This window comes from Physella acuta, unplaced genomic scaffold, assembly GCF_028476545.2.
Source record: "Physella acuta isolate Inbredline_101_S28 unplaced genomic scaffold, ASM2847654v3 ptg000398l, whole genome shotgun sequence".
Lineage (NCBI taxonomy): Eukaryota > Metazoa > Mollusca > Gastropoda > Physidae > Physella > Physella acuta.
In genome coordinates this window covers 305303-329472 of record NW_026731917.1, presented here as the reverse complement: position 1 = coordinate 329472, position 24170 = coordinate 305303, and the positions used below count along the sequence as shown (strand labels likewise).

Here is a 24170-nt window from a genome sequence, read left to right as displayed (position 1 = left end):
CCCGAATAAACTGAATTGTAGAAAGCTATGTTTATAAATTTTAATGCTTACATTAGTTACATATTGGCAATAAACTGTTTAGGGGACATAACCAGTAATCTGCACAAGTTGTAGATCACCAAACATTTGAAAAATGTAATTTTAAAAATTCATTTACAATAGAATTAAATTTATCATATTAAGAGTTAAACACACTAACACAAATACTACATTGGTATGTCTTTTATTTATTAAATTAACTTGTTCATGACCACTATTTTGTTAGTTAAATAACAACAAATAAATATTTTAATGTGGTTTCTGTCCTTTTAAGTAAGATACTGATTTAAGATTTAACATATCTTGTGTTTTTAGTGGTGGAATATCATTTTTTTTTTAATTTAGAAGCTAACCTCTGGCTCAAAACAATAAATTTTTACAATTGAATTAATACACAATTAGGTTATTTCAATTTGAAATTAACAAACAGAAGTAAGTCTAACGTAAATTTAGAGCATAGTAAATGTGATGAAATGCATTATTAAATGGAATATAATAAACATTACCAACAGACAGTTAAATCCACACAGAAATTCAAAACCAACGTTTTAAAAATATTAGCATTCAACAATAAATTACAAAGTAACACACCTTAACAACCTTTTCAAACCTTACATTAGTAAGTTATAAAACATGAGAAAGTTAAAAACAAAACATTAAAAATAATTTTTTACACTTTTCAACTCTCTAAAATGAACAATATTTTGTTTTTGGATTTTATAGTTTTAAATGTATAAACTTTAACTATAATAAGCAACAACAGTAACCTCTTTTTTAAAACTGAAATAAAATCAAACACTTCATAGATCATAAGAGATGACTAAAATGCTTTAAGTAAATAGCCACTGCTAATTATTTTAAGTTAGTAATTGGTCAATCAAGTAGTGCCTAAAACTTCAAATAGTCCCAAACAGATAAGAGAAATGTTTCAGCTGCATTGTATACAAACATTTAAAAAAAAGGAGATGATGGAAAGACAACTTAATCAGATCAAATTTTAGTTCATCAGAGCTTGGTTATACTTACATAGTAAAAGTCCAAAAAAAAAAAAAAAAAAACTCAAAAGAATTTTCTGTTAACAAATTTGCTTTACAGATTGACACACTATTCCCTAGTAATGGTGTACATAAAAAAATAGTTCATCAATCGTTTTTAATTGTATGGGTGAAGTTAATTTTCTATGAATTTAAAGTAAGTTCTTATGTGGTGGCGGGAAACAGTAAATTCAACATCATTACTTTTTATTACATTTAATACAATGGTGTAAAAAAGAACAATAAGTAGACAACACAAATTTTAGGACAGCTAAAAATGAAATTCATCTTGGCACTAATTTGAAGTAAAAGGCACTACTTTTATTGTACAATTCTATTTAATGCTCAGTTACCATAAATGAGATCAAATGGAAGCTTCTAATAGGTCAGCTGATCAAGAGACCTTAACATACTTAATTCTAATAAAAATACACTAAAACTGAGTAAGAATACAAAATTTAACTTTAAAAAATAATCTTAGTCTGCATTGTATAAAATATCTAAAAAGAGTACTAAATCTTTAAATTTAATTAAACCCCCTGCACAATCAACTGCATTCAAAATGTAATTAAACCACTTATATTTTGATTAGAGGAAATTTAGACAGCAGTCAAAACTGTTTTCATTACAAATAAATCTTAATTTACAGATTGTTCTTTTCCACACTCCAAGATATATGCAAAATTTAAGAGAACAACTTTAGTCCCCAATAATTTAGAAGGGTGGAAGTTTTTAGAAAGTAGCTACAGTAATCCACTACCATTTGATTTATTCTTTACAAAAAGACAAGCAGATGCATTAAATGATACATACATTTTGTAATATTCTAAATTCTTTTTGAAAAACTCCACAAAAAGGATATGTTCATTTGTTGTCACCAAAAAATATCAAGCCTTATATTTAGTTGAAACACCATACGGAAATATTAACAGCTCAAACATTTAGCCCAATCAGTCAATAATGAAATCAGACTAGAAGTACAAGAAATTCATCTACAATGCTGTTCTAGCTTTTGAAATACTAATATATAGATATGATGACCGCAAATTTAAATAAAGACTACTGGTAGCCATTTATTCAAGAAGAACAATTCATACAAGTGTTAGTATGTAACATCTAAGAACATGACAATGCTAGCAGGATTTTACATAACAGTTACTGTTTATTATCTTGTTTCAACAATTGCTATGAAAACTAAGGAAAGAAAATGAGTACACAAAGAGCTCAAATAGCAGATTAGTCATATGAACCTGGTCATCTACCTGAGCCACTGTGTTGTAAGCAAGATGACATCAGAACTCACAAAATCCTTGAAACAAGATATAAATGTATTCCCAGTCTAGTTCTATGATTAAATTTTCCTACTACCTTGTTTCAGTATCAAGACTAAAACATGATTCAATTACAAAAAAGTCAACTCTAACTTAATACTCTGAATTCAAATAATCTATTAACTTGCAAACATAAATTTAAAAATAAAAGTAACTACAATTAATCTGAAAAAACCATCAATCCTTTCTACTAAATGGAATGTATAACCCTCTCACTAAGTGCTACTAATTTGTTATAATTATTTAAATTAAATACTTATCAGAGTTTTCAAGCCAAACTTTTAAAAAAATCCTTTGCTGTAACATTGTAAAACTGTCTACCACAGGTAACCATGACACAAAATTAACAGAAAGATAAACAATATACAAATATTTATATCATTTTGCTATATCACCAAAAAGTAATTAGACTTACAATAAAATACTTAAACTGTTTCCATTTTTCTAGAATTAAATTTATTTAAAATTATATTACTTTTTAAATAAATGCTTCTATAAACAAAACAAATATCCAATGTAATTAACCTTACTTAGATTAATAAAGTTAAGATTCAACTGTATCTACCAACAAGGATATTTCTTTTATGCTTGGTACAAAATATATTATTCTTAAATAAATTCATTTCATGTTGAATGTAAAATCAAGCAAGGAAATTTCATATCACAAATGAAGTGTAATGAAAGATTTCTTAAAATATCAATGTTGAGGAAAAAATATTTAAATTGATAATTTTAAAATGCTACTTTCTTATGTTTTGATTTGTTCAGCATTTAAAACCTGACTTGATGTAAATGACTAATTTAATACATATAGCTAGAATATGGACTAATAAAAAAGAAATACATTTAAAAAATTATTTTTAAAATTATATTTATACACAATTAAAATTATTGTGGATTAGCCTTAAAAAGCAGCTAACAATTTATTTTACTAAAATGTATACAAAAATTGTGTAAATAAAATATTTATGTCATGTGAAGGTTTGTCATCTGCGATGTCATCAAGTCAAGACATTGCTCTGTTCTAGAATGCTCTTTAGCCTGATCATTAAGCTCTTGCTCAAGCCGCCGCCTAATAGGCATTAAGTCTTCTGCAGAGAGAGAGCGAATGAGTCGCAACTCTTGGCTGGGTTTGACAGGAGAAGCTGTATTTGATTTGGACTGTGTGACGTGTGTTAGTCTGTTGGACTGGGCATCGCCAAATGAAGCTGGGGCAGAATTTGGAGAGGCAAAAGGGCTGGCACAGGTATCAAAATACTCACAACCAAAATCTGATTCCTGCATGGAGTTACAAAGTCTGTTAGGAATTTTATATGGGCATCTTGATCTACGATAGCGATCTTTACGCATGCGGGACATTCTGGGAACAGATCTTCGTCTCACAACAGCATTTTCTAAAACCTCAGGATTCCTATACTCAAGAAGAGAAAAATGTGACTTTTGTGGAGAATCTTCACTCATATTACTAGGAATTTGATCAGGAGCTAACACTAAATCGGAAACACTTGTAACAAAATTGGGATCTAACTGAACTATTCGATAACCATTTGGTCTTCCTAAATTAGTGAGATTAGGAGAGCTTTCACTTTTTGAACGAAGTCGTTGTTCTCTTTTTCTGACTGCTACTTGTCCTCGAGATTCAATTAAAAACTGCTTCCTACTGTTTGTGACAGTACTGAGCATTCCTAGTTCATCTAGTGCACTGTCCAAATCCATAGAATCTGAAACATTTACACAACTTCCTTCTAATGCTTGAGAATTTTTTGTATTATAATCTGCTGACTCTGACTGTGTTGAATTTGACATCAGTGGTTTAATTTCATCATACATATTTACTGCTGCTCTTCCACTCAACTCTCTGTTTTGTAACAAGCGAAAGTAAACTGGGCTACTTTGATTACTTAAGTCTTTACTATCACAAAAACTGCTTGCTGGTATAAACATGTTTATATCTTCATGATTTTCTAGATTCAAAACATGACCAGCAGAGATACAATTCCCTGATAAGAGCTGACTAGAACACTGGTCATGTAGCTGAATTTTCTGAAAGCCTGGAGTTAATGCTGAAATAGGATTATTTCTAAAATGGGATTGCAAACTATCTACTGCCTCTGAAACATTAGAAGACCGTGCAGCATTATTTCCGTAGGATACTGATGACATAGATGGTTCACAGCAAAAGCATCCTCGATTGTCTGATAAAAATGGCATTGGATAACTGTTGATAAAAAGTGTACTTTTATTACACATACTGATAATGTGAATACTCAAAAAATATGTTAAAACAAATATAAAAAAAGCAATATTCTATTGACCTTTGTTTTAGTGGATCAATTTTTGTTTTTTATTCCCTTAAAATAAAAAATGTCCTGTAATAGTAACGTATCTCTTGAACATAAAAAACTATTATGCATGGTCAATAACTCAAATCTCATCCCACATCTCCATTTCACCATATAACCTAAGTCGTTTCAAATATTTTAAAATTTTAAAATGAAATAATTAATTATGCGCTCTAAAGTAATTATATTTAGGATTTAGCCTATTTATTAGTAGTTTTTTGTCGTTCATAATGCAATCCAACTGCCAATTATAATCTGTAAATTTAAAAATTTAGAATAAATGTCAGATGAAACAATATGTCCATTTAAATCTGATATTATTCACGTTTCCATATCAGTTTTTCACATGTTTTTCAGGGGAACCTGACTTTTTTTCCCGCCAATATGCTCGAAATGGTCTCTAGCGTAAAAAAAATTACAATTAGAAATGGTAGGTCTAATTTATACAATTTGAATTTTTTTTTTTTAAAGGAAAGTAACTTGCCAATAACTGGGAAAGCATCAATAATATGTAGATCTAGGCTAATAATATATTAATATATTATGTAAATAACTAGAACTAGATTCTAACTAGTACTAGAATGATTGAGTGATTTCATTTTCAGACATAGAGTCACATAGACATAGACTTCCTCACACTCTTCCTGTCATGAGTCATAGATCTGGTTATCCCATGTCGAGTATGTATTAACTAAGAAGTATAATTAAATTATTAGATTAGATTTTGGATTAGATCTAAGTCTAGAATCTAGTTAATTTCTCGTACTTAAGTTGGTAAAATCACGATATAGCGTCGGTTATTATTCCGGAACTGTACAGCAGTAAAAAACAGTAAAACCATGGCGTAGTCTGTCGAGCCGTTCCGGAAACCACCGGAAATACTGTAAACCATCATTTATTTGCCGCCATATTATTTTTAATACACAATGTTTAAAAAGGTGCAAGGATTGATTTTAGTTGCATTTTAAACACTGTTTTTCTGATTATTTTGTATTTCTAAATATTTTAAGTGTATGTGCTAATTATTGCTGCTACTAAACGTTATTCTAGCTCTTCTTACTACTTTTATCTTTACTAACAGAACTAGATCTAGTTGTCGCAAATCTTCTCCCGGTTTTTTCTGCGTTTCTTAAAAAAAACGTTAATGACCACACTCGAATTTATTAATAATATTTAGATTTACTAATTGTTGCTAATTTTTTGTCAATTTAACATTAAATTAAGTTAAAACATTAATTTAATGCACTTGACTTTATTTTTCTTTCAACGGTCAAATAAACTATGGTTTACAGTAACGAATGTTACCGAAACTCAACGAACATTACCCAATAATTTCCGACGCTATATCGTGATTTTACCCTTAAGTTTTAGTAATAACTCCCTAGGCCCTAGACTTAAGAAGTTAGTAAGACTAGGTAGCTAGAATCTAGTTAAATCTAATAACTAACTACTTCATTGAGTTGAGTACTCTGAGTACTGAGTGAGTAGCCGGTAGTCTGTCGGACTGTCAGCTGAATCAACTTCAGTGACTTCTGAATCAAGAGTACGAGAGTGAGACTGGACTATAGACTAGTTGTGACAGGACTGGTATATAGATCTAGAATAATCTAGATCTATTATAGATTTATATTATTATTTTATATAAAGCATAAACAAATATTACAACAAGTCCGTCAAATACAAAATTTCAAAATTGTCAAAGAAAATTTGTCATGATGACTTGTGATTTGTAATTGTTCAAAATACAAAAAATTAAAACACGAAAATAAAGTGAGCAGTCTTAATTTAAATTATAATGTTAGCCTAGATAATAATAGTTCAAATGAATCATTTTCTTTATTAAAAATCCAAACAAATTTTTAAAGTAAAACTTGTGTTACCCAGACATCTTATTTTGTCAAAACATAAACAAAAACAGTAGACTTAGCCGTCATTGTTGAATCCCAAAATGCAAAGCGTTAAAAAAAAAATGTTCTCGGAAATCTCCACGAACAGTGGGCCTATAGAATAAAAATTGCGCGCTCCTTGTTAAAAAGCACGAAAAAAAAAGTTTGGCCTAAAAGTCACAACAGTTTTAAAGTTATATTATGTAGTCAAGTTCTAGATCAAGTTGCTACGACAAATGGTATTGAATATTGCAAAATAATAAGTAAACTACATAATCATTCCTGCTAAATAGCTATTAGTACTGACAATATATATATATCTATAATATAAGCGGGCTGAGCGTGTGTCAGTCCTTCCTTCCTTCTGTCATCGCTATAGATTTTGTAACCATAAAAGTAAACATCGCACCATTCTGTGCTTTTCAGTGCACCGCAGTGTCTTATTATAATTAAAACAGAGTATGGTTTGTTTATATAACGACAAAGAGCTATTTTATAATTGCCACTGTGTTTACTCTTTTGCATAACTTAAAGAAAATGTTAAATACACGCACATTGCTAAAACATATTAAAAGGATCAATGTCAAATATCGTTTTCGTTAATATTCCCAGAAAAAGTGGATACATTTTAATAACATAATAACAGTACGGTAGAAAAATCTAATTAAACTGCTTAGTAGTTTTGCCAATGGAGGTAATTCAAAGATAAATTGAACTCACGCTAAAAATGTGAATGCAAAATCTGCAAGACGGAATAATTGTTGGAATAATATAATTAGCAAAATGTGAATGCAAATTATGCAGACGTGTAAGAGTACATTATTGTTGGAATATTATTATTAGCATTGATTGATAAAAGGCTATCTTTTATTTATTTTATTCACTGAACGTACTGTTTACTAATTATAATTTTTAATCAACTATTCTCCATTACTATATTAAGTCATCACGTTCATTAGGTGCGCAATGGTTTTAGTCATGAAACTTTATTGTAAATTTTTAAAAGGACTGAAAAAAATGCATGAATTTATAAAGTGCAATATGGTCGGTAAAACACGGATATTCTAAATACTGCCTTTAATTTATTTGCGGAAAAGCTAGGGGTTTTATAACAGAGGCGTAGCAAGAGGGGGGGGAGGGTGGAAATCGAAAGTTTGAGGGAGGTGGGAGGGTGTAAATCGAAATTTTCCGGTGGCGCTCGGAAAGGGCGCGATTTGGCGCTACGGGATAGACTGTGAGCAATATGCCTGTATGATTACATTTAAATTGAGTTTATGTTGAGTGTTGTGTTTGTTTTTTCGTTTTTGTTTTTTCTTTGCGTTCGTTTGTGTTGTATTTAGTTTTGTTCTGTTCCCAACTTGGTACATTTAAAAAAGATTTACCGTGTGTTGTGGTTGTGGTTATGTTGTGGTTGTGTTGTGATTGTGTTGTGGTTGTGTTGTGGTTGTGTTTTGTTTGTGTTTGTGTTGTGTTTGTGTTGTGTTTTTGTTTGTTTTGTTCTGTTCCAAAGTTGGTATATTTTAAAAAGATTTACCGTGGCGGAGCACGGGATGCAGCTAGTATATATATATATATATATATATATATATATATATATATATATATATATATATATATATATATATATATATATATATAGGCTTTATATATATATATATATATATATATATATATATATATAGGCTTTATATATATATATATATATATATATATATATATATATATATATATATATATATATATATATATATATATATAGTAACGCCTCGGGGCGGTCGGCAATGCGGTTAATGGGTACCACCAAATCGAAAAACTGTAAAATTTACTGTCAAAACAATGTTTTATCCTGTTGAAATAAAAGTGGTAGGGGGACGCCTTTTTGACAATTTTTACACACCCCCCCCCCACACACACACACATTGTCACTAAAAGCTAGACCCCCTCCTGCAAACATGACGTCACATCTCAGCCTACAACGCATTGATGAAACCCACCTAATATATTTCGTCACTTTCTTCTAACCTCGCGGCTACGCTAGTCTCTATATGGTATATAAACAATAAATGTTCATGTGGTTCGACACCTTTCATCAGATCGCCATGAAACTTTGGGGAGTTGATTAGAGCACTCCCGAGAAAATTTCAGCGAAATTTGAAACAAAAATTTATGGGCGGCGCCTTAGAGGGTGCGATTTTCATCAATAAAAAGGTTTGGCGCACACAGTGGCTATCGTAGTACTTGGTATCAGTTAATTGGGTGTCCTGCATAGCGGGGAAGGATACTACTATATTCCGCTGTAAAAATGCAACAGAGGCATAAGATAGGGTGTTATAGCGGACACTAGTAAAAGTGTATGTTTACTATATATACTATATAAAATCCATCACGTTGGGGGGGCGGTAGATTTTCTTCGGGGGGCAGAGTTATAGTCACTCTGTAAATCAGTGTTTCTTCCAGACTTTTTTCTCCGGGGGGGGGGGGCACTTGAAATTTTCGGGAGGGGGGGGCAGTCAACATTTTTCGGGGGGGGGGGGGGATCGGGGCGGAGCCCCCCCCCCCCCCGAAGAAATGCCTGGAAGACACTGCTGTAAATTGAATCAGGCGCATTAGCCGGCTGCGATTTGCCCCCGGCAATGCTGTGACTAGCCTTCAGACTTTCTTTTAATATATTTCCTTCTTATAGCTATGTTATTCTTTAGTATGTCTTTCTAAAATGATAACTAAGAGAAGCTATTTCTTTTTATATTTCTGAGTACAAAACTATTTAAGGGTGCTATATGGGCAGCCCGATTAGACTATTTGAAGAAGAGCAATAAGTCATGGAAGTGGTTTGAATGTTTTTACAAGCTTTTATTTAACTCACTTCCTCGTCAGTCTGACGTCAGTCTAGACGGAAACGCAGGAGTGAAAATTCGGACAGTTCTACTTGACCGACACGATTCACAGTTGGCACGTGGATCAAGACATGAAGACAATGCAATCTGAAACTAAATTTGACTTAATTGGATGCCTAATTGATTTTTTATGAATTAATTAAAATTTGGACCGAATTAGTAGGCATGTCTAGCCAACCACACCACACGCGTCATCAATAGCTGCGCCATCACGACCACGTAATGGCTGCGTTCAAAAACCATTGCGCGCCTACTGAACGTGATATTCAGTAGGCGCGCAATGGTTTTTAGTCATGTAACTCTATTGTAGATAAAACATGTAAAGTACTGAAAAAAAAATTCATAAAAAACGTTTTAATAACAAGCTTTTATGTAATGATGCACTAAAAAGTAGAAAATAAATTATAGACTACTATTTAAATAACTATAAAGAAAAGCGTGGGTGTCTTCCTTAACATTAGTAAAGGTATCCAATAGATACTAAAGTGACCCACGCTTTTCTTTATAGTTATTTAAATAGTAGTCTATAATTTATTTTCTACTTTTTAGTGCATCATTACATAAAAGCTTGTTATTAAAACGTTTTTTATGAATTTTTTTTTACAAGCTTTTATTTAACTCACTTCCTCGTCAGTCTGTCTAGACGGAAACGCAGGAGTGAAAATTCGGAAACTTCTACTTGACCGGCACGATTCACAGTTGGCACGTGGGTCAAGACATGAAGACAATGCAATCTGAAACTAAATTTGACTTAATTGGATGCCTAATTAATTTTTTATTAATTAATTAAAATTTGGACCGAATTAGTAGGCATGTCTAGCCAACCACACCACACGCGTCATCACCTTCAATAGCTGCGCCATCACGTAATGGCTGCGTTCAAAAACCATTGCGCGCCTACTGAACGTGATGTTCAGTAGGCGCGCAATGGTTTTTAGTCATGTAACTCTATTGTAAATAAAACATGTAAAGTACTGAAAAAAAAATTCATTAAAAACGTTTTAATAACAAGCTTTTATGTAATGATGCACTAAAAAGTAGAAAATAAATTATAGACTACTATTTAAATAACTATAAAGAAAAGCGTGGGTGTCTTCCTTAACATTAGTAAAGGTATCCAATAGATACTAAAGTGACCCACGCTTTTCTTTATAGTTATTTAAATAGTAGTCTATAATTTATTTTCTACTTTTTAGTGCATCATTACATAAAAGCTTGTTATTAAAACGTTTTTTATGAATTTTTTTTTTAGTCATGTAACTCTATTGTAGATAAAACATGTAAAGTACTGAAAAAAAATTCATAAAAAACGTTTTAATAACAAGCGTTTATGTAATATTGCATTAAAAAGTAGAAAATAAATTATAGACTACTATTTAAATAACTATAAAGAAAAGCGTGGGTGTCTTCCTTAACATTAGTAAAGGTATCCAATAGATACTAAAGTGACCCACGCTTTTCTTTATAGTTATTAAAATAGTAGTCTATAATTTATTTTCTACTTTTTAATGCATCATTACATAAAAGCTTGTTATTAAAACGTTTTTTATGAATTTTTTTTTCTTACTTTCACACTACAGCTACTGTAGATTTTTAAAAATATTTGTCTACATAACATGTGTTAGGGGTGTCCATAAATGACGTTACATTCATAAGGGGGGGGGGGGTCCGTAATTTTGTGACGATGTGTGATGAGGGGGGGGGGGCCAGATTGTGTGACGTCACCGAATTAGTAGGCATGTCTAGCCAACCACACCACACGCGTCATCACCTTCAATAGCTGCGCCATCACGCAATGGCTGCGTTCAAAAACCATTGCGCGCCTACTGAACGTGATGTTCAGTAGGCGCGCAATGGTTTTTAGTCATGTAACTCTATTGTAAATAAAACATGTAGGCCTAAAGTACTGAAAAAAAAATTCATAAAAAACGTTTTAATAACAAGCGTTTATGTAATGATGCATTAAAAAGTAGAAAATAAATTATAGACTACTATTTAAATAACTATAAAGAAAAGCGTGGGTGTCTTCCTTAACATTAGTAAAGGTATCCAATAGATACTAAAGTGACCCACGCTTTTCTTTATAGTTATTTAAATAGTAGTCTATAATTTATTTTCTACTTTTTAATGCATCATTACATAAAAGCTTGTTATTAAAACGTTTTTTATGAATTTTTTTTTCTTACTTTCACACTACAGCTACTGTAGATTTTAAAAAATATTTGTCTACATAACATGTGTTAGGGGTGTCCATAAATGACGTTACATTCATAAGGGGGGGGGGGGGTCCGTAATTTTGTGACGATGTGTGATGAGGGGGGGGGGCCATATTGTTTGACGTCACACCTTTACATTATATAAAAGCAGTGTTAGAAAACGAGTTTCAGCCGTTATTTCGCGTTTTAGAGAACTGTTTTAATAAATTGTAAGAGGAATTGATTAAAATACTCTATGTTGACAGAGTTCAGACAAGATTTTGGAAAAATATCGATGTTTTAAGAAATATTCAACTGCAATTTTGAGGGGGGGGGGGGGTGTAGGCTGAGGTGTGACGTCATTATAGGGGCGGTCTGTTTTTTGTGACGATGTGTGACGGAGGGGAGGGGGAAATCATTTTAAAAATTTTGACGTCGTTTATGGATGACCCCTTAGTTACTGTAAAACATCACTTCTATAGATTTGGGGTTGTTTTTTTTTAAATTCATTTTTTCTTTGTGGTTAGATTTTGGACCTTAACACCCTCCCCCCCCCCCCCCCCATTGTCTGGTATGGCGGCATGGTAGTTAAGCCCTTGATAGAGAGTATACTAATTTAGCACTGTATTTATACAATACATAAACATGCTGTTTTTCCTAACAATCTAAGAATTTTTAAAACAACTCCACAGATAAAATGAGTGAATAGGTTTCAGGTATTATGTATTTGGGAATATTTTTGGTAGCCTAATACTAATATATTTATGCACACTTGATTTACAATGTTTTCTTTTAATAAAAAACTGCCACATTCCTCGATATAGTAGGTGCAGAGGTTAATGAGTTCAGTCATGATTATCACATGAAATTCCAACACAGAGTGATGTTAAACAAAGTACAGAAACTTATTTAAAAAAATTGTTTTATTATAATTTCTCTAAGTCCTTTGATAACTGTTTGCTGCTGTCACAATAATGTCCTAGACTTTTCAACCTGGTAAATTTGAGAATGGATAAATGTTCAGGGCCAGCCCGTCTAGTTCCAACACACTGAGTCACAAACCCAAATTGTAACATGGCTTGCTCTATGTCGGCTGTCGAAAAACAGAGAAAAGACAAAATAAGCTTAACATAAAAACCTCACTTTAAACTAAACACATAATCAGACATCATATTTTTACCTGGATCATTTTCTTTGACAACAACCATGTAGAAAACCCCACTGGGTGACAGAAGTAAGTTAACTTTTGGCAGAAATCTGTCAATTACTTCCCTTCCCCTAACACCTCCTGCCCATGCAGCAGATATCCCGTTACTTGAAACCTAGAGTATTTAGAATACAAATCTTTAAACCATTCATTGATAATACAAATCTTTATCCAGCGCCACTATTACAGTCATCATTCATTGATAATACAAATCTTTAAACCAGTGCCACTATTACAGTCATCATTCAATGATAATACAAATCTTTAAACCAGTGCCACTATTACAGTCATCATTCAATGATAATACAAATCTTTAAACCAGTGCCACTTTTACAGTCATCATTCAATGATAATACAAATCTTTAAACCAGTGCCACAGTTACAGCCATCATTCAATGATAATACAAATCTTTAAACCAGTGCCACTATTACAGTCATCATTCATTGGTAATACAAATCTTTAAACCAGTGCCACTATTACAGTCATCATTCATTGGTAATACAAATCTTTAAACCATTGCCACAATTACAGCCATCATTCTATGATAAGGAAAAAAGCACAAAAAAGCCAAACTTATTAAGCCCACTTAAAGAACGTTGGTATATTTACAGCAGACACTTTGTATGATATTGAAAATCTTAGCAATTTGTTTCTATTCATTTTAGAAAGAGTGTTGGCATTTGTTTTTTTTAATTAAAATACACAGAAATGAGAATGATATGTCTATGCATACACAGATATTTACAAACTCAAACATGCAAACAAGCATAAACACAAACACTTTGTCATAAGGTATCTGCCAAGGTATCTGTATGTGATTTTCTGTGTGCGCATTTTTCTGCATGCGCATGTTTCTATATGCACATTTTTTCATTACACATTTTTCTATTGTGCATTTTCTGGTCACCCATAAAACCAGACCCACACCCAGAATGCCAGTATGTACTTATGTACTTTTTTGGTTTGTTTATGACTCCACCTACAACATAATCCAAGGCTGGTAAACCATAATGTACAGTAGGGGTTTGCTGGTGTTTGAACTCTAGGCCCTTACTGGCTTTAGACTGACAAACTTTTTTCTGACACATAATTCAAAATCTTACTGTTTTTTTTTTCCAAACAGCTTGTTCAGGAATAATGATTCTTTTACAAAATTAAATGCGCAATATTTTACCTACTTCTTCAGAAGGTGTTACAACATAGGGTGGATTAAACAACAAAATATCAACGCTTCCTTTGATGCGATCTTCTAATGCATTTGTCTGGAGAAGATGAGAAAAATGTATTATTATAAAATGTGAAATTTTAAACAAATTTTTCTTTTAATATATAGGAATGTTTTGGTTCAATTAATGAATTTAATGTTTGTCTAATGTGGCTGTAGAAGGCAAACAAATGTACACTTTATCCAAAATGCATAACTTTTGTTTAGTTTAGTTGCTAAAGTGCAATTCTAATCAGCACTAAGATAAAATACCAAATAATCACATTTGACATTTGAACTTGATAATAAATTTGTGCTGTGACTGTCAATACATCATCTTATTTTTATGAGCTTTTACTTTAGTAAAAAAAAACTAATCTTTTAAATACATTTTGATTACAATAGTTGTATTTTTACTATTATATCTGAACAATTTATGTTTACTAATAATTTTTAATGTTAATAAAATTACTTTATTAATTAATTTTTTATCTATCCTAATAATGACAATTAGAAGAATGACCTCCCCTATAAAAATCCTCCTGACAAGTAGTCAGAACAAAGCCCAGGTGAAGTGTGTGCAGCAACTCAATTACAGCTGATTTGTCTGATCACTTCCCGTAACTTTCTCCCCATTTGTCATAATTATCTTATTTTGAATTTCAATAAAACAATAAACAATTATAAACATACCAGATCACACACAACAGGATTAATGCTTTGTTTATTCTTTTCACCAGTTAACCTTGCCATATTTGCAGCCTTGGAATTAATGTCCGTACATCTGTAAGAAAACTTGGTTCATTAAACATTTTTAAAACAATCTGTAATACAAAAGAAAGAACCCCCACCCAAAATTGAATGTTAAAACTTTGTTTACATTTTCTAAAGCATTTTTTTTTAATTAAAAAAAAATTGGGCCTAATTACTTACAAGAAAATGGATGGCTTTTGTAGGATTTGGGAGAGGAAAGTAATGCAAATACCAGAGCCACATCCAACTTCTAAACAGATTAAAGGGCTGAAATAGATATATAAAAAGGCTGAAATAAGCATGAACTAAACGGGCTGAAATGGGAATGCGTGGCCTAGCTGCGGATCTAACCCATTAATGCTAACCCAATAATTTCGAGTTCGAATCTGTGTTCAAGTTAGTGGAACGTACCTGAGTCCACCCAACTCTGATGGGTACCTAACTCACGTTAGGGAAAGTAAAGGCGATGGGCATAGTGCTGACCACATTATCCCTTTATATGCAGAGGTCAAGAAACATATGAACTCCACTTCATTTGCCCAATAGATCGACAGGTCTAAAGAGGAATCTTTTTTTAAAAGAGCTGAAATAGACATGTACTAGACCTACACAAAAGTAACAGGCTGGAACACAATCCATTTTAATAATTATTTCTATTATAAAAAAATTGAAATGCTAAAAGATTTAAATCGCTAGACTAGGGTGCAGCCTTTGAGTGTCTGACATCTGACATAACAGTACAAAACATTGTAGTGAATTTAGACATATGAGTAAACTCTTGGAGCCATCACCATCTTGTATTGAATCATTCCATTACGTCTTGCATATTAGTATATTACTGCCAAAAAAAGATTTTTACACTCTATTGTATATTAGGATGATGCACTTGTTTTAATATCATTAATATCCACTAGTTTACACTTACTTAAGATTTTGTAAGAAACTATGCTCTTTTTCTAGAACATCGAGCAGAAGAAATGAATCCTCAGATGGTTCATATACATTTTCAAAGTCACTACTCTTTTCATTTCCAATTAATGGAGTCTGGAAACAGTTACTCATGGGTTTCTGAAAAACAAATGACAACAAAATTTATTATAATTCTAAAACACATAGGCCCTAATTTATTCATATATATATATATAGTGACATGTCATATGAGTCTACTAATAGTTATACTGCTGCTATAGGCCTATTATATATTATTAATTATAGTTCAATATCCTAATATATAAAACGCCATGTGCGCTCTTCTCTCTCTCTCTCTCTCTGTCTGTCCGCAAAAAATTTTCGCCGGACATCACGTCAGAAACGGCAGCGATATATGGAGAACTTTATACGGACTTTTGTTGAAAATAATATGTTAGATGTTTTAAATGTATAACCACAATTTTAGTTAAAGAAGAAAAATAAAAATTAAAGGCGTATTCGAATGTAGAGAAACAGTATTATTTATGCAACCGGAAAAGCATTAATAAATGTGAAAAAGAACGCATAAAACTGTGACGTCACTATTGCTTATACATTAACTAATGACGTCATCTGCCGTGTTTTGAATAAAAAGAAATGAACTATTTCATTCAAATTTGATTTAGATCTACGTACACTATGAAATGTATACAATACAATTTTTCCGGCCTAAACTCATAAAATTTATTTTACGTATTTGGATTCTAGATCTAGAGATTCTAGATCTAGACTAAATCTACGCAATAACTAGATCTAGACGTAGACGCTAAGATCTAGATTTAGACTCTAACTTCTCTAAAATCAATTCCAAAAATAAATTTCTATATTAGGACTAAACTATTTCAAGACTTATTTATTTTATACAAAATCTTTGTTTGGAACTGGCTAATTTGGGATAAAAAATTTAATTTGAAAGAATAGGCATATTCGCGTAAGTTAAGATTTTAAAATACGTGTTTCATTCTCCGTTATTTATAAGGTGCCTAAATAGCGGAGATGTTAGTGTACTATAAACCACGCAGGTTGTGCGGGTTCGAGACACACCAAGTCAACTTGGTTCATATATTTTTGTTTTATTATGCTCGGGCTAAACTTAAAAAAAAAATTCTTTTAGGAATCTAGATCTAGATTGTCGGGTGTCCGATAGGGCACTTCCCGGCGCCGCAGGCGCTTCAAATTTGGCAGGATCTTGCCTTGGGGCGACAGAACACGGGGGCCGGTTGGCCGAAAAGTCTACGATGAGGGGGTCAAAACTGACCTCGACTGACCGGTACCTTATATGAGCTATAAATCGAAAAAAAATGTCCACGGAGGAACCTCTTCATAACTCTTGAGGTCGTAGACCGACCCTCGGGCGAATTAATTAAGCATGCAAATTCTCAATGTTTTCGAAAGCCTAAGCGAAGCTGGGCAGCATGCCTAGTAGTATACTAATAGTCTAGATCTCAGTAGCGTAGTGAGGGGGGGGGGGGGGACATGTTGGAAAAATAAATTGAAAGGTTGAAGGGGGGGGGGGTGCAAATCGAAAACTTTGTCCCCGGGCGCCAAGAAGGGTCGCTACGCCTCTGCTAGATCTAAAATCTTATAAGAATTACAATATTATTATTACTAGATAGTAGATCTAGTATTTAGATCTAATAGTAGTATAATCAGTAGATTATATATATAATATTTAGTAATATTATTTTATTAGTATTTATTTGGGTAATCTATCGCTTTAGCGTAATCAATTCGGCCGTCACTAGTAATGTAGGGATAAGGTAACTATCAAATATGGCTTAGATGTGAATATATTTTTGCATATTTTACTAAAATACTAAAGATAATTGAATATTAAACCACATTTAAGGTTTAAATCAATAAAAATGTCATGAAATTAAGGTTTAACATCGATGTTCCAGATACTAAATTTGCTATTAAAAACAGCGGCCATCTTAAGAAAATATTATTTTGAGTCATTTCCCTTTAATTTCTATTTGTATGGAAATGTATTGATGTTTGCTATTAAATACGTTAGTCTTGTGTTTAAATACAAAGCATGCGTTTTTTTTTTAAATTCTGCCCTTTAAACAATTTAATTGACTGACAATAAACATCAGTTCTAGAATTATTATTATGAGATGCAATTTTTACACATTAAGATACTCCCTATTTTTATAGAGCTACCACTACATATCTAATGTTTATTTAAATATTAGTTTGAGTTAATTCTTATTGTTTGTGTTATTGTTTGTTTGCTATTTTCATGTAATATTTTCATGGTTTTCTCCTTTAATTAGTGATTTAATCATAAATGACGTCCCGTTTTTTGACCTTTCTTCACCTTAACCCCCCCCCCCCCCCCCCCTCATTTTCGCCGTTACGAAATAGTCGTAATGTCGAAAATTACCTTTTTGCCCTGCCTGTTAAAAAGTCAAGCCATAATTCTAATGAAAACGATATATTCAGCATTTTTGTATTTGGCGAAATACATAACGTTTCACGTTTCTTACCCCTCCCATTTCCCGCGTAAAACGTCGTCTCAAAACCAGTTACTCCACCCCTTAAGTGTGCGATGTCATTTATGGTAGATGTCAAGTCCTATATACATTTTGAATAACCTTTGTTGTCAAAATGTTGATACCAAATACCCAAAATGAGTTATATGGTGTTATCCATAAACGATGTCACATATGCTATGCTAATGTGCCGTCAACTTACGCAGGGTGGTCCGGGGGGGGGATGCTTGACGTCTATTTTGGAATCTTCTTTAAAGCTGTGCTCAATGAAATTGAGGAACATAAAGCGTTCGTTTTCATGCATACATTTGTTCATAACGAATGATCATAACTATTGCATGCCTGTTGTCCTAAGCGGTGTTTAACAACCTGAGCACATCATCCCCGCCAAAAAGGGCCTGCCACTAAATGCCTACCGACGAAAATAAGCCGCACTATATTGACTCCAAATGAAATAACTTCTGACAATAAGGCTCAAACCAAGTAGCTCCTGTCAACAATATTCGACAAGAGTCCAAGACACCATTAAGTGCCGCACCAGGTGACACTCGACCTCGCTACGCCACTGAGCTAATGTAAAGCCACAGCTCAGTATTGGCTTAAATTTAACATAAAATAGTGTTAGCAGTGGACAGCCTCTAAGACTGTGCATTAGGAGTACGGCCGTCGGCAAAACGCCAGAGTCCGACGATATCTGAACATCAATTTTGTCTTTTATGAAGTGCGGAGCACCTTTAGCTTAAGACCTGAGCTTGGCCCCTGTTGACACCACCACTAGCGCCGCTTATGTCCACATATTAATCACACGTTTTGCGTGGAGCTTAATGGACAGACGTTTATAGGTGGGACCGGGAGCCTAAATGCATTTACCGAAGCCGCTGTGTCACGGGCATTTTAGAGCCGAACATCTCAGGGCAGCATGTTGCAGAAATTAAAAGCACGTGAATTTGTATAGTAGAGGGAGAACATCATGCCACTGTAATAAATTAAACACCAATATAATTCACCGAACTAAAGTCATTTAGATCTATTCGTCAGGCTAAATGTCGCTAGTCTCATCGTCATAGTCATTTAGTGCCTGTTTTGATTTTTTTTTAATTACGCGGTATCTCTTTCTTAAACATTAGCCTAATGACAAATGACGTCACACGCGCCGCGAACTTTGTGACGTTGTGCTTATTGGGGGATGAAACGGCGTGGTTTAGAAAAATGACGTATTTCTTTTTTTTTAAGTGATAGATTCTAATTTTCCTACGAACTATAGGTTCATCTAGTTTTTTTTCTAGAGGGAGATATCACTATATTGTGATGGGGGGGGGGGGGGGATTTATATATAATCTCAATATATTCTGATCTACTACTATTCATACGGCAACCATTATACTCGTGAGGAGGACGGGAATCACTCTTATGTTCCGCAGACACTAATTAACAATGTCAACAACTTCGTTTATGAAATAACATGAACTTTATTAACACACACTTATAGATCATTTGTACAATATCAAAAAATACGTCCGTCTTCTACTATATCTAACCCCCAACTAACTTCACTGCTGGGTCTTACGTCATCGGTACATTGTCGCACCATGCTCACGTCACACTCACGCCACACAAATTTTATTGAACACGCGCACAATACTCTCGCACCAAATCGTCTACTGTCAAGTTCGTACCGTCCTATGGTAACCTCTACTCGTCTAGTCTAATTCTATATATCTACGCTATGACATATAGTGGGTGGTTTTTTGTTGTTGTAATAATGTGTGGTGGGGAGGGGTAAACATTGACTACTGAAGAAATAAAAAAAACTGATGATAGCAGAAGGAAACAAAACCCCCAAAAAAAAAAAAAAACCATGTGGTATTCAAATGTAACTAATTAAAATTTGAACCTATTTTAAAAAACACAATAATCTTAATTCAGAAAAGGTGTAGGCCTAAGACTAATGTCTACAGACAAAAAAAAAACAACTAGGCTTAATTAAATGGATCGCCCATAAATGACGTCATACTTTTCCCGACGATTTCCCTCTCACCCAATAGTTACTAAAAGCAAGATGATGATTTAATATCATATCGCAGTTCTACTATACCCGAACCCTTAATCACAATTTCTAACGAACACGAATATATTCTTCATCATTTTTGAAAAAATAATTTTACACCGTCCCATATTTTGAGTCCAACGTCATTTATGAAGAATATGGACGACCTAATAATTGACAAGTTAATCAGTACAAAAGGGTTTAATAAATGTTGGACCTCCCAAAAGTCTTTGAGATCTTGGATGTACATACATACATAGCCTTAATTTCAATTGAAATTAAAGATAAGAAGACGGCCCTCTGTCCCACTTTTATTAAACAAGACAGCTATGTATATTCAACAACAAAATCAACACAATATACATACGAATAGACATGTGTATCAAGGGAAACTACTCTAAATTTTATTTAGAAAGATGGCCGCTGTTTTTATCTGCTAATATTTATCTCAAACACCTTGTTTAAAGTTAGTTTCATGATATTTTAGATTGTTTTGGTCAGTGATTGTTATATTAAATCAATTATCTGTTATGTTTTGTAACATTTGACTTAAATTATACTTATTTAAACAAATATATTCATCAGTTACCTCTCCCGCACATTTCTACTGCAGCCGAATTGATTTACGCTAAAACGATAGATTACCTTTATTTGATCTAGATCTAAAAATATATATTATTATCATATAGACTATCTATTATTCTATACTATACGTATACTTATAACTAGTCTAGTTTAGTTACTAGTTAGACGTCTAGTAGATCTAGATCTAGATCTATTCTAGTAAGTAGTAACTTAGTCTTATTTAATATTTATTACTTACTTAGTTATTGGAATATTGAGTTATTTTATTATTATTGTTATATTAATAATTAACTAATAACTAGAGATGTCTAGAGTCTACTACTAGATATATCTTATCTATATCTAGATCTAGTAACAGTCAGGTATATTAAATGAATAATGAAATGTGTTAGGTTTAAAACTTAACACATTTAACTTTAACCAGTACAATCTAGATCTATATCTATTTTTTTTATGTACTCTCTATTTTCTTTTTAAAATGAAGCGATAGGCAACTATATTTTACTATATGTCTTGTTTTTAAAATGTCTTATTATTATTAATTTATTAAAAGCCGCGGCTTAAAAAGATCGAAATTTAAAAAGAAATAACATAACATGGTTATTTTCGGTATTTTGTACTTTTGTTTCTGGTCATAATCGATTTCCCTCACGTCACTCCCTCTCTCCGCCAGCCAGCAGTAGACCATACGAAAAAGTAAATTACATTAGGGCCTAGCCTTAATCCACACTAAGATTTGAAATTTAGAACGCCTTATCGACTTTGGCCACCCCTCAACACCACCCTCGCCATGGGGACATAAAAAAAAATAGAATCAAAGTTGTTGTTTTTTATTTACAGGCATCTGCACGCACCCCCGGAGCACGTCCACCGCCGTCATAATAAATTCACAATTTTGCTTTAAAAAAAAAAAAAAACTTTCTCGCATAGGCCTACAGACCATAGAGGAAGTAATGTAATCAGGGAAAAATTATATGGGGCACCTGACAAACTGGAGACCACAGTCCGGTTTGTCCACGAAGTTGGACTTGTTGTCTGAATCCTCCACCATATTCACAATTAAGAACGAAGAAGAAGAAGAAGAAGACTCCTCTCGGAGTCAGAAAACTTAGTTTTGCAATTTTGTCCGTATCTGTCGTATGTCTGTGAACATGAACACGATAACTTGAGTACCGTTTCAGTTATGACGTATGTTGATGAAATTTCATACATAAATATTTGCAGTTCTAGCCATAAACCTCATTTTAATAGTTTTTTACTAAGCAAATAAAAAAAATTTCTTCTCTTAATTAGTATTACAATAAAGCATACTAAATCATGACACGGACATAAAAAAAAGAAACCATTTATGACGTCCACATGTGGGGGTTGGATGCATGTGGACGTCCACATGTTGAATTTAACACCCAAGTGCTTATAATTTGAAACAAACATAAAACTCGCATCCTGCACGTAAAACGTAAGTCGACCCCGCAGTGCTCGTGATTTAAAAAAAAAACAACAACAACATTGCAGCGTGTAAATAAAGCAGTGGATTTATACTTACACGTTGGGGTCATCTGTAAAATAAGTTACATCAAGATATTTCATGATTTTTACCCCTCCTCCCTCCATATCGTCACTATCTTCACTAAAAAAAACCAGGACCCAACACCTAAAATGACGTCACACATCGGCCTACCACAACTCTCAAAACTGGAATTTAAAAAATAGAAACAGAAGTTTTTTTTCTTCTAAAATATTTACTGAGCATGGTCAGCGTTGAGTAGACCTCGATTGGTTTTCATTTGCAGTTTTTAAGGAAATTAACTAGATTCTACGTGAAGAAGAGGTTCGGTTTCTAACATTATTGCAAAGCGTATTGTCACACATTCTGGAGTGTGACGTCATTTATGGACGAACTCTGATTAAAAAATATCAGCTCTTTGGAAAAGATTTAGTTAACAGAAATAGAAGCCATGAACCCGAGGAGGCCTTGCGATTTATCAATCTAAAAAAATACTATTATTAATCATTAAAAAACATTCAACAAGCACAGAAAATAATATTGTGTTACGAGCACAGAGAATTATACTGTGTTAGCACCAGAGTTTCTTCCAGGCATCTCTTCGAGGGGGGGGGGGGGGTAGGCACCCCCTCCCCCCGGGGGGTCATCCATAAATGACGTCACGCTTTTTTTGACGATTTTTACCTCCCCCCCCCTCCCCTCCGTCACACGTCGTCACAAAAAGCCAGACCCCCCCCTCTAAAATGACGTCACACCTCAACCTACAACCCCCCTCAAAATTGCAGTTGAATTTTTTAAAAACATCGATATTTTTCCAAAATCTTGTCTAAACTATTACAATTTATTAAAACAGTTATCTAAAACGCGAAATAACGTCTAAAATTCGTTTTCTGACATTGCTTTTTTATAATGCAAAAATGTGACGTCGCAACATCTGACCCCCCCCCCCCTCCCCCTCATCACACATCGTCACAAAATTACGGACCCCCCCCTCCCCCCTACGAGTGTGACGTCATTTATGGATGACCCCCCCCCCCCCCGGACGAAATGGCATTTATATAGAAAATATATACTTTTGACAGTTTCCGCCCCCCCCCCCCGAAAATTTCAAGTGCACCCCCGGAGAAAAAAGTCTGGAAGAAACACTGGTTAGCACTCCCCCCCCCCCCCAATAACGGTTTAATACTTTATACTTTGCATGCCTTTTTTTGGTTGTTAATGGGGGTAAAAAGACGTTTTTAAAACACTGTTACATGAGGCCCGACATGAAAACATATTTTTGTGTGATTTGTTGTCTCACGATGGATGTGCTTTGCAATGGAATTGGTTAAATTACTAATTAGGAAATGGTTTTAATAATTATTAATTAATTAAAAATTTAATGAGACTTACATAAATTATTATTAATTAAAAATTATTATTAGCAATTTGGCTTACCTCACGTTTACACTTGCAGCATGTCTTTTAAAAAATTGCAACAAGAATATAGATCTACGTTCCATGGGAAAAATGTTTTCATTTAACAAATGCAATTAGCTCGTTGCGAGTTTTTTTCCTTAGACATGTTGTACAACAAAGACAATATTTCTGAGGAATAATAACAAGCCCACTAGTGACAGCAACTTCCAATATGTATGTACCAAATGTACGTGCTAAACGAGTAGGTAATCGAATATTC

At 33.2% G+C, this 24170-nt stretch overlaps 2 protein-coding genes across 8 annotated transcripts; both read right to left on the bottom strand.

Moving 5' to 3' along the window:
• Nucleotides 1–207: 207 nt before the first annotated feature.
• Nucleotides 208–6738, bottom strand: LOC131942260 (uncharacterized). Its single transcript, XM_059302020.1, has 2 exons — nt 6627–6738; nt 208–4622 (listed from the first exon to the last, which is right to left on the bottom strand). The coding sequence occupies exons 1-2, from the start codon at nt 6632–6634 to the stop codon at nt 3371–3373; spliced, it is 1260 nt and encodes a 419-aa protein (XP_059158003.1). The 5' UTR covers nt 6635–6738; the 3' UTR covers nt 208–3370.
• Nucleotides 6739–12625: 5887 nt separating this feature from the next.
• On the bottom strand, nt 12626–24135 carry LOC131942271 (methyltransferase N6AMT1). Of its 7 annotated transcripts, none has more exons than XM_059302042.1 (7): nt 23930–24135; nt 15812–15954; nt 15067–15153; nt 14827–14917; nt 14108–14191; nt 12902–13043; nt 12626–12814 (listed from the first exon to the last, which is right to left on the bottom strand). In XM_059302042.1, the coding sequence occupies exons 2-7, from the start codon at nt 15946–15948 to the stop codon at nt 12648–12650; spliced, it is 708 nt and encodes a 235-aa protein (XP_059158025.1). In that variant the 5' UTR covers nt 15949–15954; nt 23930–24135; the 3' UTR covers nt 12626–12647. The 7 variants fall into 7 exon arrangements, with proteins under 7 accessions (XP_059158025.1, XP_059158026.1, XP_059158022.1 ...); XM_059302043.1 differs by lacking the exon at nt 23930–24135 and adding an exon at nt 22532–22632; XM_059302039.1 differs by lacking the exon at nt 23930–24135 and adding an exon at nt 21824–21865.
• Nucleotides 24136–24170: the final 35 nt, after the last annotated feature.

Bases quoted from the DNA above. Each gene is read 5' to 3' on its own strand.
- LOC131942271 (XM_059302039.1), bottom strand. From the start codon at position 21,865: ATGACGGCGGTGGACGTGCTCCGGGGGTGCGTGCAGATGCCT. The intron at 15,154-15,811 runs GTAAGTGTAAAC...TATCTATTTCAG, and splicing joins AGTTTCTTACAAAATCTTAA to CCCTTTAATCTGTTTAGAAG. The intron at 12,815-12,901 runs GTAAAAATATGA...GTTTTTCGACAG, and splicing joins TGTCAAAGAAAATGATCCAG to CCGACATAGAGCAAGCCATG.